We start from the raw sequence: 12192 nt of genomic DNA on the forward strand, positions 1-12192 counted from the left end.
GAGTTAAAGTCTAAGGGCGTAAAATATCAGTCATCAAAAATAGCACTTGCAATGAACGACAAGCTCCCCTCTTTGATGGTAGTGATCACTTCTATATTATCCTCATTGATCTCAAATTTATTGCATCCGCTCATATGTGCAAGATTTAGACCAAACCTTCAGGATAGGGCCTCTACTATAAAAGCATTATAACTGGAATCAACCTTCCCATTTGTATCTCCAATGAATTTTACATTGTTACCCTTTATCACCGCTCCAAAAACACCCTGATATGAGTCAAGGATCAAACAATGCATCTATGTTGAGTTTCGCATGGTCTCTTTGGGACAGTGTCTGCTTCGCATTTTATGCAACTCTAGAAATTATGATAGCTATATAATCTTCAAAATGTACGCCAAATTTGTGAATGCATTTTTTGGGTTGTTGTATATTTAGCAATCTTCAACCACGAATCATGTACTGCTGCATGTATGAGACTATTCATGTTTTCTTTGAGGAAAGGAGACTAATCATGTTGCTTTAGAGAAAAACTTATGAATACAAATGAATAAACCAAGAAGTTTCTTGGTTGTCGAAGTAGATTCTGAGAAGGGCTATGTGCATTATTGGGAATAAGCTTATAAGCCACAGCGAGGCAGCAAGGTACACGGGACTCGGGGCGACCCTTGACGATGCAGCCATGGTGAAGAAACTGCTCGAAACCGTGCCAGACCGGCTATACACCGCGGTGGCCGCCATCGAGAATTTCTGCGACACTCATGCGTTCGTTCAGGTGCTCGGGCGGTTGAAAGCGTTCGAGGAGAGGAGGTAGCAACGCACACACGCCGGCGGCAAGCGGGCAGCTGATGCTCACGACAGCCCAATGGGAGGCGCGGCGGCGACAGAAGGACGACGGCTCCGACGACTACGGGGCATCGAGCACGTCTTCGGGCAGCTGGAAGAAGAGTCGCACGCGCAACTACAACTGCGGGCAGCGGGGCCACTTCGAGCGCGACTGTCCCAAACCGTGGTAGGTGCCGGCAGCGGAGCTGGCGTTGCAGGCAGATGTCGGCGACGACTTCGGCGGGCTGGGGCTCCTCTATGCAGTAGCTTAGGGGGGTGTTGGAAAAACTTGTAAGCCACGACCAGGCCGACTCAGGCGCGTGTGCGTGAGCGCGCCAGGCTGAATCGAGTGCGGCCATGGTAGGTGACTCGGGCGTGTCGGGTGCGTGCATGCGTGTATGACTGCGTGTACGGGGAAGTCCTTGCGGATGCGGAGGGTGTGCGTGAGCATAGGTCTCCATCGCCGAGGCTTGACCTGTGTCCAGTGGCGGAGGCAGGGGTGCTCGCAAGGGTCGTGGCTCCCACTATGCTCTCACAAATACACCTATATGTAGTCCTAATCCTCCATTTGTCAAACACAATTAGCTAGGTTTAGGTGATTTGGGCCCCTCTACATATTTTGGCCCCTTCTATATTCAATTTCTGGCTCCGCCACTGCATGTGTCCGACTCGTGTGTGGGCATAATCTGAATTGTGTCCGACTAATGTACAGGCCACGTATGGGTTGCCTACGGGAGCCTCTTGCCGCGCGTCTCCTCGCAGAGTGCCACGTGTCCGGCTGGGTGGGGGCGGCTGGAAAAATTCTCCTCCCAAATGAAAAAATTCCGTCGGGGCAACCCGAGGAGGCCGAAAAAATGCCTCCTGGGACACAGCGGGTGGAGTGATGGAAAGATATGGAAAGCGTAGGCCATGATGCGGTGATGAAAAGATATGGAGGACATCAATCATGTAGTAGTTACAAACTAGAGCAACACAAAAGTAGCTCCAATTCATCAATATAATGTAGGCATGTATTCTATATATAGTCATACGTCCTTGCGATAAGAACTTGCATAATTTTTTGTCCTACCCTCTCATGGCAGCGGGGTCCTATTGGAAACCAAGGGATATTAAGGCATCCTTTTGACAGATAAATGGAACAAATCATTACCACATGGTGAATACATGAATTCCACAAACTACGGCAATCACGAGAAAGAATCCCAATTATTGTCACCTTGGGGTATGCGGATCAAGACACATAATAGGTGCATACAACTTGCAAGATAGGATCTGAATCACTCTTATATTCATGAAAACATAATAGGTTCAGATCTGAAATCATGGCACTCAGGCCTTAGTGACAAGCATTAAGCATAGCAAAGTCATAGCAACATAAATCTCATAACATAGTGGATACTAGGGATCAAGCCCTATCAAATTAACTCGATTACATGATCATTTCCATCCACACCCATCACCGACCAGCAAGCCTACAAAGGAATTACTCACTCCCTGTGGTGAGCATGACTACTGCGATGAATCCCCCTCTCTGGAGCCCTAAACAGACTACACATCAGCCCTCCGGAAGAGGAACAGGAGGTGGCCACGGCTCCGTCTCGTAGATCGCAATGAAAACTTCTCTTTGATTTTTCTCCGAATATGTTAACTTATAGAACCGGAGATATTGTCGGGGGAGCCTCGTGGGCCCCACCAAGCAACAGGGCGCAGCCTAGGGGGCGGCCTCACCATGTTGCCTCATGGCCACAGGGACCCTCGGTGGGTCTTTGCTTCATAAATCATTATAATTCCTAGTACAATTTCATAAAAACTTTCGTCCAATTCCGGTAGTTCTGCTGAAAACAGCGTCAGTTCGGGTTAGTTTCATTCAAATCATGAAAAATAGAGTCCAAAACAAGAGTAAAAGTGTTTGGAGAAGTAGATACATTGGAGATGTATCAACCATCGACAAGCAGGAACACCCCTAGACTGTCATTATGGTTTGATAATTGTTACGTGATGCGGACGGCTAGGCTGAGGCACTGCATATGTAGGGTGAAGATGGTTCAGATCTGAAATGATGGCCCTTGGGCCCTAATGGCAAGCATTAAGCATGCCAAGGTCATAGCAATATCAATCTGAGAACATTGTGGATACTAGGGATCAAGCCGTGTCAAAGTAACTCGATTACATGACAAATAGCATCCAATCCCATCAACGTCCAGCAAGCATACAAAGGTATTACTCACTCCCGATGGTGGGCATCATGACGGAGTTAATGGAGAAGAGTTGGTTATGACGAGGCGACGAATCTCCCTCTCTGGAGCCCCAAACGGACTCCAGATTATCCCTCTCTAGGAAGAACATGAGGTGGCAGCGGCTATGTCTCGTACAACACAATCAAAACTCATCTCCTACCTTTTCTTCGGAAATAGGAATTTGTACGATCTGAATTAGGGTATGCGGAGCCACGAGGTGGTCACAAGCCAAGATGGCGCGTCCAGGGGTGTGGTCACGCCCTGTTTGATGGCCACCAATAGGTGGCGCCCCTCTCATTGGCGCTCGCTCCAATATTTTCTATATATTTTATAAAAAATCTCCAAAAAGTTTTGCTCGATTCAAAGAACTTTTATTTCTACACAAGAACAACACCATGGTAGTTCAGTTGAAAACAGCATCGCTCCGAATTAGTTTATTTCAAATTATGCAAATTAAATTTCAAAACAAGACAAAAATTATTTGAAAAAGAAGATACGTTGCTGACCTATCAGCAGGCCTGGGGAGCATAAAGGGAGCACTCCACAAGAGTCCCTTGAGTGTCTGTGATGACGCAAACCCAGCCTAAATTTGGGCCGAAAAAAGGACCAAGCAGACAAGAAACTGGCATCCGTCATTTTGCGTTGGTGCGTTGGGTCGTGTTATATCTCCACACGGACCCAAACGAACGTAAATAGACGAGAGACATCCTTGAACTGGATTGATCTCAGCGTTTTCAGATAGCTATTTTGATTGCTTGTCTTTTTGCAATGGAATCACACAATAAATATATCACGTTATGTTTGTAAAGAGCAAATTATAGCGGTGGGTCATTTTGCAACTTTAACTCAGGACAACACATGTGGTACGAAGAAGTAAATTAACAGGGTCATTGTTGATGCCAAGTTATTTGGACCTTATTTATAATATCTGACATGTAATCTCCCCGGTCGTGTGGTTAGGTAGCAAACTATGCATACCTTTGGCCTTTTATGCACTACTCTAGATAGTATTCGGTAATTTTTAGACCAGATGCTATTCATTTGAGTTCTCCTAAACATAAGCAAGCTTTTGATTAGATTTTCATGAATACTGTGAGTACTATAGGTTGTAGCATGTCAATGCACACAATCTTGTTGGAGTATGTATCGAAGGTGTCTGTGGCAAACTTGGAAACTGGTGGGGGCGATCATGGGGCTCCCCTAGCGGATGCTACCCACTCAAAGAGGGTGATAGAGGAACCCAAGGTGCATAAAGAGGCCTGTCCAGATTTCGCTTGCGGTTATTTATTTATTTTGAGCTAGCAAGCACCGGTACAACATGCAACTCATGGGCATTGACCATTTAGGGAGGTATTAGTGGTGCATGGGCATGAGGATTTCGTGGAAGGGGAAGATCAGGAGGGGGAAGTACTAGTTGATGTTTACCTGGAGGAAGAAGATGCCATCGACAAGCACGAACACCCTTGGACTGTCATTATACTCCGATAATCATTACATCATGCGGACGGGCTAGGGTGAGGCAGTGCACATGTAGGGTAAAGATGGTTTTCAAGGATGGTGCGGTTGCAGGGCTTGAATAAGTTGGAAGAGCGGGATACGGGGCATTGCATGACGGTGGGGTGAGGTCGACGACGCATGCTGTCGTTGTATGGGGGAGGCATGCTAGCAGCCATGGGTTGTAGGAAGCGGTGGTGCTCAATGGAACGAGATGGTGGCAATGCTTCGTCCTAGGAGACGTGAGAGGATGGTGAGTGATTAGACGTGGAATATTAGGGATGCAAATTTGAAGCCTTGAGGATATCATCTGACTCTACATATTTTAACCAAATAAATTATACTTCAAATATGATGTGAATTCAGAAAATCTAGTTTATTTAGTTAAACTTAAGAGGGTCGGAGGGTGCGCTCAAGGATCCAAATTTGCATGCGTATGGATAGTGACAGGTTCAGTTTGATTCTTGCATTTTTATGCACCGTGAGGGACAGTTCGCCTCTGTTACTATTGTAATACCGGTTCGGGGACCCGATATTAGGCCCTATAGGGTGCTACTTCAACAAAAAATATATTTTATAACTAGTAGTTAGTAACAAATATAGTTCTATACCCTATATATTCTCATTTCATTTTCATTTTTCCTACCTACTTTTGTTTCAGTTGCATCTGAATTTGTTCTTGCGTTTCAATTCTGCAGAGCATGCACGATAATATGATGTGTCTTAGTGAAAATTCCACGTCACAACCCTCAACTTACCACTTGGATTATATGATTATTCGAAAAGTCAAGTATGATTATCCATCGTATAATCATATTAGGCAAGAAAAATAAAAAGTTACTTTAGAGAAAAAGTGTCTCAAACAATCTTCTCATTTATATAGTGCTATGTCAAACGAACACACACAAGCTTACAAACTTAATCCCACTCAAGCTATGCCTATCTCGATATGACTACATAAAGTAGAGCATCACAAACTAAATTCCAAAAAGAGGCAAAATCTGGATTAATGTGTGTAGTGTAAAGTGAAAAAATGAGTCATCATTCATTATCAAGCATGCCTTACAACGAGACGATATGTGCAACAAAAAGCAACTATGATGAGCAATCCAAAATCACACAAGTAAAGTAGTACTACCAAATACAACATACCAAACGATTAGTTGGATAATCTTAGGAGTACTTTTTCAAAAAGAAAGGGCAAGGATGAAATTATACCATACCATGACAGCTATAAATAAACATGCACCATCATGGTTGCCCTCCATCATCCAAACTGCACACACCAAGATCAGAAACATCAATTCCAAGAAAGCAATAGTAACCACAAATCCAACATGAAGACCTTCCTCACCTTTGTCCTCCTTGCCATGGTGATGAGCATCGTCACTACCGCTAGGCAACTAAACCCTAGCAGCCAAGAGTTGCAATCACCACAACAATCATATCTGCAGCAGCCATATCCACAAAACCCATATCTACCGCAAAAACCATTTCCAGTGCAGCAACCGTTTCACACACCCCAACAATATTTCCCCTATCTACCAGAGGAATTGTTTCCCCAATATCAAATACCAACCCCCCTACAACCACAACAACCATTCCCCCATCAACCACAACAACCTCTTCCTCGGCCCCAACAACAATTCCCCAGGCAACCACAACAACCATTTCCCCAGCCCCAAGAACCAATTCCCCAGCAACCACAACAACCATTCCCACAGCAACCACAACAACCATTCCCCCAGCAACCACAACAACCATTCCCACAGCAACCACAACAACCATTCCCCCAGCAACCACAACAACCATTCCCACAGCAACCACAACAACCTTTTCCTCAGCCCCAACAACCATTCCCCTCGCAACCACAACAACCATTTCCCCAACCCCAACAACCAATTCCCTACCAACCACAACAACCATTCAACCAGCAACCACAACAAATAATACCCCAGCAACCACAACAACCATTCCCCCAGCAACCACAACAACCTTTTCCTCAGCCCCAACAACCATTCCCCTGGCAACCACAACAACCATTTCCCCAGCCTCAACAACCATTTCCCCTGCAACCACAACAACCATTCCCCTGGCAACCACAACAACCATTTCCGCAGCCCCAACAACCAATTGCGCACCAACCACAACAACCATTCTCGTTCTCGCAGCAACCACAACAACCATTCCCTCTGCAACCGCAACAACCATTCCCCCAACAACCACAACAACCATTTCCCCAACAACCACAACAAATAATTTTCCAGCAACCCCAACAATCATACCCTGTGCAACCTCAACAGCCATTTCCTCAACCTCAACCAGTCCCCCAGCAGCGACCCCAACAAGCATCCCCCCTACAACCGCAACAACCATTTCCCCAGGGATCAGAACAAATAATTCCCCAACAACCATTTCCTCTGCAACCACAACCATTCCCCCAACAACCACAACAACCATTGCCCCAGCCCCAACAACCATTCCGCCAACAAGCAGAACTAATAATTCCCCAGCAACCTCAACAACCATTCCCTCTGCAGCCACACCAACCATATACACAACAAACCATCTGGAGTATGGTCTAGTCATCAGGGGCCTATGAAGCGACAAGTTGTAATACTAAATGGGTGGATCATCATCCTTTAGTCAACGGAGTGTTTAATGTAATGATGATAAATAAAGTGATGTGCACCATCATGTGTAACCCCGGCCTATACTAGTTCAAATGAGAATAAAAGACAAAGAAAGTTCTTGTCACAAGGACAGTGCTGGTAATTATTAAATTCGTGCCATATTTAGATTTTCATCCCTAACTACAATTTGAGTGATATCCATTATCTGCCTATTTATGATGTGAAGTCCTATGAGCCTAACATAATTAACGGTTGATAGCTTGGTTTGAATTGAATTATTAGCAAATAAGGAGTAAGGAATAATTGCAAATTATCCCTTCGATGTCTAGCCATATGAATTGTGTGACCTTATCGTTTGTAATGATTCTAGATTGTACATATACATTTTTCTAATTGTTGAGCGACATATGAAGCAACATATGGTGACCGACCACTGGTCTCGGTGTAAATCTCAGTAGCAGCTTTATATCGAAGGGAGTGAGATGATGATGACTTCGTGTTGAATTTTGTAGTTATTTAAATAGTTTCTAAAATGGACCGGTTGCTCATATTAGAAAATATGGGCTTGCGCCATATCGAGTTTTTGGAAATGGACAAGATGAAGGGATGATTGAATTTATGCCTTCTATTTCTCTTGCACATGAAACTTGAGATTGAATATGGTGGCATTACAAGTTACTTACAGAAGTTCCATAGACTAATTATGTCCACCTAGTATAGCTACCCAATGGTCGGAAGCTTTTATTAAAATTAGTGTTGGTCACACTAAAATTAATATATTATGGGTGTTGGATGTAGGATGTTTTTTAAAACTTCAATCTCCTTTATTCATTCATAAGAATCATCGCATTTTTACAACCATGGGGACAATTTCCTCAAGGGTAGACTGTAAGAAAAGATTAGGACGGGAATATATATCCAGTCTAGCCAATTCATGTACAAAGATGGTTGGTTTCCATATAACGGGGTTCATAAATTATATGAGTTAAAGTCTAAGGGCGTAAAATATCAGTCATCAAAAATAGCACTTGCAATGAACGACAAGCTCCCCTCTTTGATGGTAGTGATCACTTCTATATTATCCTCATTGATCTCAAATTTATTGCATCCGCTCATATGTGCAAGATTTAGACCAAACCTTCAGGATAGGGCCTCTACTATAAAAGCATTATAACTGGAATCAACCTTCCCATTTGTATCTCCAATGAATTTTACATTGTTACCCTTTATCACCGCTCCAAAAACACCCTGATATGAGTCAAGGATCAAACGATGCATCTATGTTGAGTTTCGCATGGTCTCTTTGGGACAGTGTCTGCTTCGCATTTTATGCAACTCTAGAAATTATGATAGCTATATAATCTTCAAAATGTACGCCAAATTTGTGAATGCATTTTTTGGGTTGTTGTATATTTAGCAATCTTCAACCACGAATCATGTACTGCTGCATGTATGAGACTATTCATGTTTTCTTTGAGGAAAGGAGACTAATCATGTTGCTTTAGAGAAAAACTTATGAATACAAATGAATAAACCAAGAAGTTTCTTGGTTGTCGAAGTAGATTCTGAGAAGGGCTATGTGCATTATTGGGAATAAGCTTATAAGCCACAGCGAGGCAGCAAGGTACACGGGACTCGGGGCGACCCTTGACGATGCAGCCATGGTGAAGAAACTGCTCGAAACCGTGCCAGACCGGCTATACACCGCGGTGGCCGCCATCGAGAAGTTCTGCGACACTCATGCGTTCGTTCAGGTGCTCGGGCGGTTGAAAGCGTTCGAGGAGAGGAGGTAGCAACGCACACACGCCGGCGGCAAGCGGGCAGCTGATGCTCACGACAGCCCAATGGGAGGCGCGGCGGCGACAGAAGGACGACGGCTCCGACGACTACGGGGCATCGAGCACGTCTTCGGGCAGCTGGAAGAAGAGTCGCACGCGCAACTACAACTGCGGGCAGCGGGGCCACTTCGAGCGCGACTGTCCCAAACCGTGGTAGGTGCCGGCAGCGGAGCTGGCGTTGCAGGCAGATGTCGGCGACGATTTCGGCGGGCTGGGGCTCCTCTATGCAGTAGCTTAGGGGGGTGTTGGAAAAACTTGTAAGCCACGACCAGGCCGACTCAGGCGCGTGTGCGTGAGCGCGCCAGGCTGAATCGAGTGCGGCCATGGTAGGTGACTCGGGCGTGTCGGGTGCGTGCATGCGTGTATGACTGCGCGTACGGGGAAGTCCTTGCGGATGCGGAGGGTGTGCGTGAGCATAGGTCTCCATCGCCGAGGCTTGACCTGTGTCCAGTGGCGGAGGCAGGGGTGCTCGCCAGGGTCGTGGCTCCCACTATGCTCTCACAAATACACCTATATGTAGTCCTAATCCTCCATTTGTCAAACACAATTAGCTAGGTTTAGGTGATTTGGGCCCCTCTACATATTTTGGCCCCTTCTATATTCAATTTCTGGCTCCGCCACTGCATGTGTCCGACTCGTGTGTGGGCATAATCTGAATTGTATCCGACTAATGTACAGGCCACGTATGGGTTGCATACGGGAGCCTCTTGCCGCGCGTCTCCTCGCACAGTGCCACGTGTCCGGCTGGGTGGGGGCGGCTGAAAAAATTCTCCTCCCAAATGAAAAAATTCCGTCGGGGCAACCCGAGGAGGCCGAAAAAATGCCTCCTGGGACACAGCGGGTGGAGTGATGGAAAGATATGGAAAGCGTAGGCCATGATGCGGTGATGAAAAGATATGGAGGACATCAATCATGTAGTAGTTACAAACTAGAGCAACACAAAACTAGCTCCAATTCATCAATATAATGTAGGCATGTATTCTATATATAGTCATACGTGCTTGCGATAAGAACTTGCATAATTTTTTGTCCTACCCTCTCATGGCAGCGGGGTCCTACTGGAAACCAAGGGATATTAAGGCATCCTTTTGATAGATAAATGGAACAAATCATTACCACATGGTGAATACATGAATTCCACAAACTACGGCAATCACGAGAAAGAATCCCAACTATTGTCACCTTGGGGTATGCGGATCAAGACACATAATAGGTGCATACAACTTGCAAGATAGGATCTGAATCACTCTTATATTCATGAAAACATAATAGGTTCAGATCTGAAATCATGGCACTCAGGCCTTAGTGACAAGCATTAAGCATAGCAAAGTCATAGCAACATAAATCTCATAACATAGTGGATACTAGGGATCAAGCCCTATCAAATTAACTCGATTACATGATCATTTCCATCCACACCCATCACCGACCAGCAAGCCTACAAAGGAATTACTCACTCCCTGTGGTGAGCATGACTACTGCGATGAATCCCCCTCTCTGGAGCCCTAAACAGACTACACATCAGCCCTCCGGAAGAGGAACAGGAGGTGGCCACGGCTCCGTCTCGTAGATCGCAATGAAAACTTCTCTTTGATTTTTCTCCGAATATGTTAACTTATAGAACCGGAGATATTGTCGGGGGAGCCTCGTGGGCCCCACCAAGCAACAGGGCGCAGCCTAGGGGGCGGCCTCACCATGTTGCCTCATGGCCACAGGGACCCTCGGTGGGTCTTTGCTTCATAAATCATTATAATTCCTAGTACAATTTCATAAAAACTTCCGTCCAATTCCGGTAGTTCTGCTGAAAACAGCGTCAGTTCGGGTTAGTTTCATTCAAATCATGAAAAATAGAGTCCAAAACAAGAGTAAAAGTGTTTGGAGAAGTAGATACATTGGAGATGTATCAACCATCGACAAGCAGGAACACCCCTAGACTGTCATTATGGTTTGATAATTGTTACGTGATGCGGACAGCTAGGCTGAGGCACTGCATATGTTGGGTGAAGATGGTTCAGATCTGAAATGATGGCCCTTGGGCCCTAATGGCAAGCATTAAGCATGCCAAGGTCATAGCAATATCAATCTGAGAACATTGTGGATACTAGGGATCAAGCCGTGTCAAAGTAACTCGATTACATGACAAATAGCATCCAATCCCATCAACGTCCAGCAAGCATACAAAGGTATTACTCACTCCCGATGGTGGGCATCATGACGTAGTTAATGGAGAAGAGTTGGTTATGACGAGGCGACGAATCTCCCTCTCTGGAGCCCCAAACGGACTCCAGATTATCCCTCTCTAGGAAGAACATGAGGTGGCAGCGGCTATGTCTCGTACAACACAATCAAAACTCATCTCCTACCTTTTCTTCGGAAATAGGAATTTGTACGATCTGAATTAGGGTATGCGGAGCCACGAGGTGGTCACAAGCCAAGATGGCGCGTCCAGGGGTGTGGTCACGCCCTGTTTGATGGGCACCAATAGGTGGCGCCCCTCTCATTGGCACTCGCTCCAATATTTTCTATATATTTTATAAAAAATCTCCAAAAAGTTTTGCTCGATTCAAAGAACTTTTATTTCTACACAAGAACAACACCATGGTAGTTCAATTGAAAACAGCATCGCTCCGAATTAGTTTATTTCAAATTATGCAAATTAAATTTCAAAACAAGACAAAAATTATTTGAAAAAGTAGATACGTTGCTGACCTATCAGCAGGCCTGGGGAGCATAAAGGGAGCACTCCACAAGAGTCCCTTGAGTGTCTGTGATGACGCAAACCCAGCCTAAATTTGAGCCGAAAAAAGGACCAAGCAGACAAGAAACTGGCATCCGTCATTTTGCGTTGGTGCGTTGGGTCGTGTTATATCTCCACACGGACCCAAACGAACGTAAATAGATGAGAGACATCCTTGAACTGGATTGATCTCAGCGTTTTCAGATAGCTATTTTGATTGCTTGTCTTTTTGCAATGGAATCACACAATAAATATATCACGTTATGTTTGTAAAGAGCAAATTATAGCGGTGGGTCATTTTGCAACTTTAACTCAGGACAACACATGTGGTACGAAGAAGTAAATTAACAGGGTCATTGTTGATGCCAAGTTATTTGGACCTTATTTATAATATCTGACATGTAATCTCCCCGGTCGTGTGGTTAGGTAGC

At 45.0% G+C, this 12192-nt stretch overlaps 1 protein-coding gene across 1 annotated transcript; it reads left to right on the forward strand.

The window, feature by feature from the left end:
- Positions 1-679: 679 nt before the first annotated feature.
- Positions 680-7313, forward strand: LOC123395266 (gamma-gliadin-like). The gene is made up of 2 exons (XM_045090232.1): positions 680-807; positions 6307-7313. Exons 1-2 carry the CDS (start codon positions 680-682, stop codon positions 7136-7138), a joined length of 960 nt encoding a protein of 319 aa, XP_044946167.1. The 3' UTR covers positions 7139-7313.
- Positions 7314-12192: the final 4879 nt, after the last annotated feature.

This window comes from Hordeum vulgare, chromosome 1H (genome assembly GCF_904849725.1).
Source record: "Hordeum vulgare subsp. vulgare chromosome 1H, MorexV3_pseudomolecules_assembly, whole genome shotgun sequence".
Taxonomy (NCBI): domain Eukaryota; kingdom Viridiplantae; phylum Streptophyta; class Magnoliopsida; order Poales; family Poaceae; genus Hordeum; species Hordeum vulgare.

Bases quoted from the DNA above. Each gene is read 5' to 3' on its own strand.
- LOC123395266 (XM_045090232.1), top strand. From the start codon at position 680: ATGGTGAAGAAACTGCTCGAAACCGTGCCAGACCGGCTATACACCGCG. The intron at 808-6,306 runs GTAGCAACGCAC...CCCCCAGCAACC, and splicing joins AAAGCGTTCGAGGAGAGGAG to ACAACAACCATTCCCACAGC.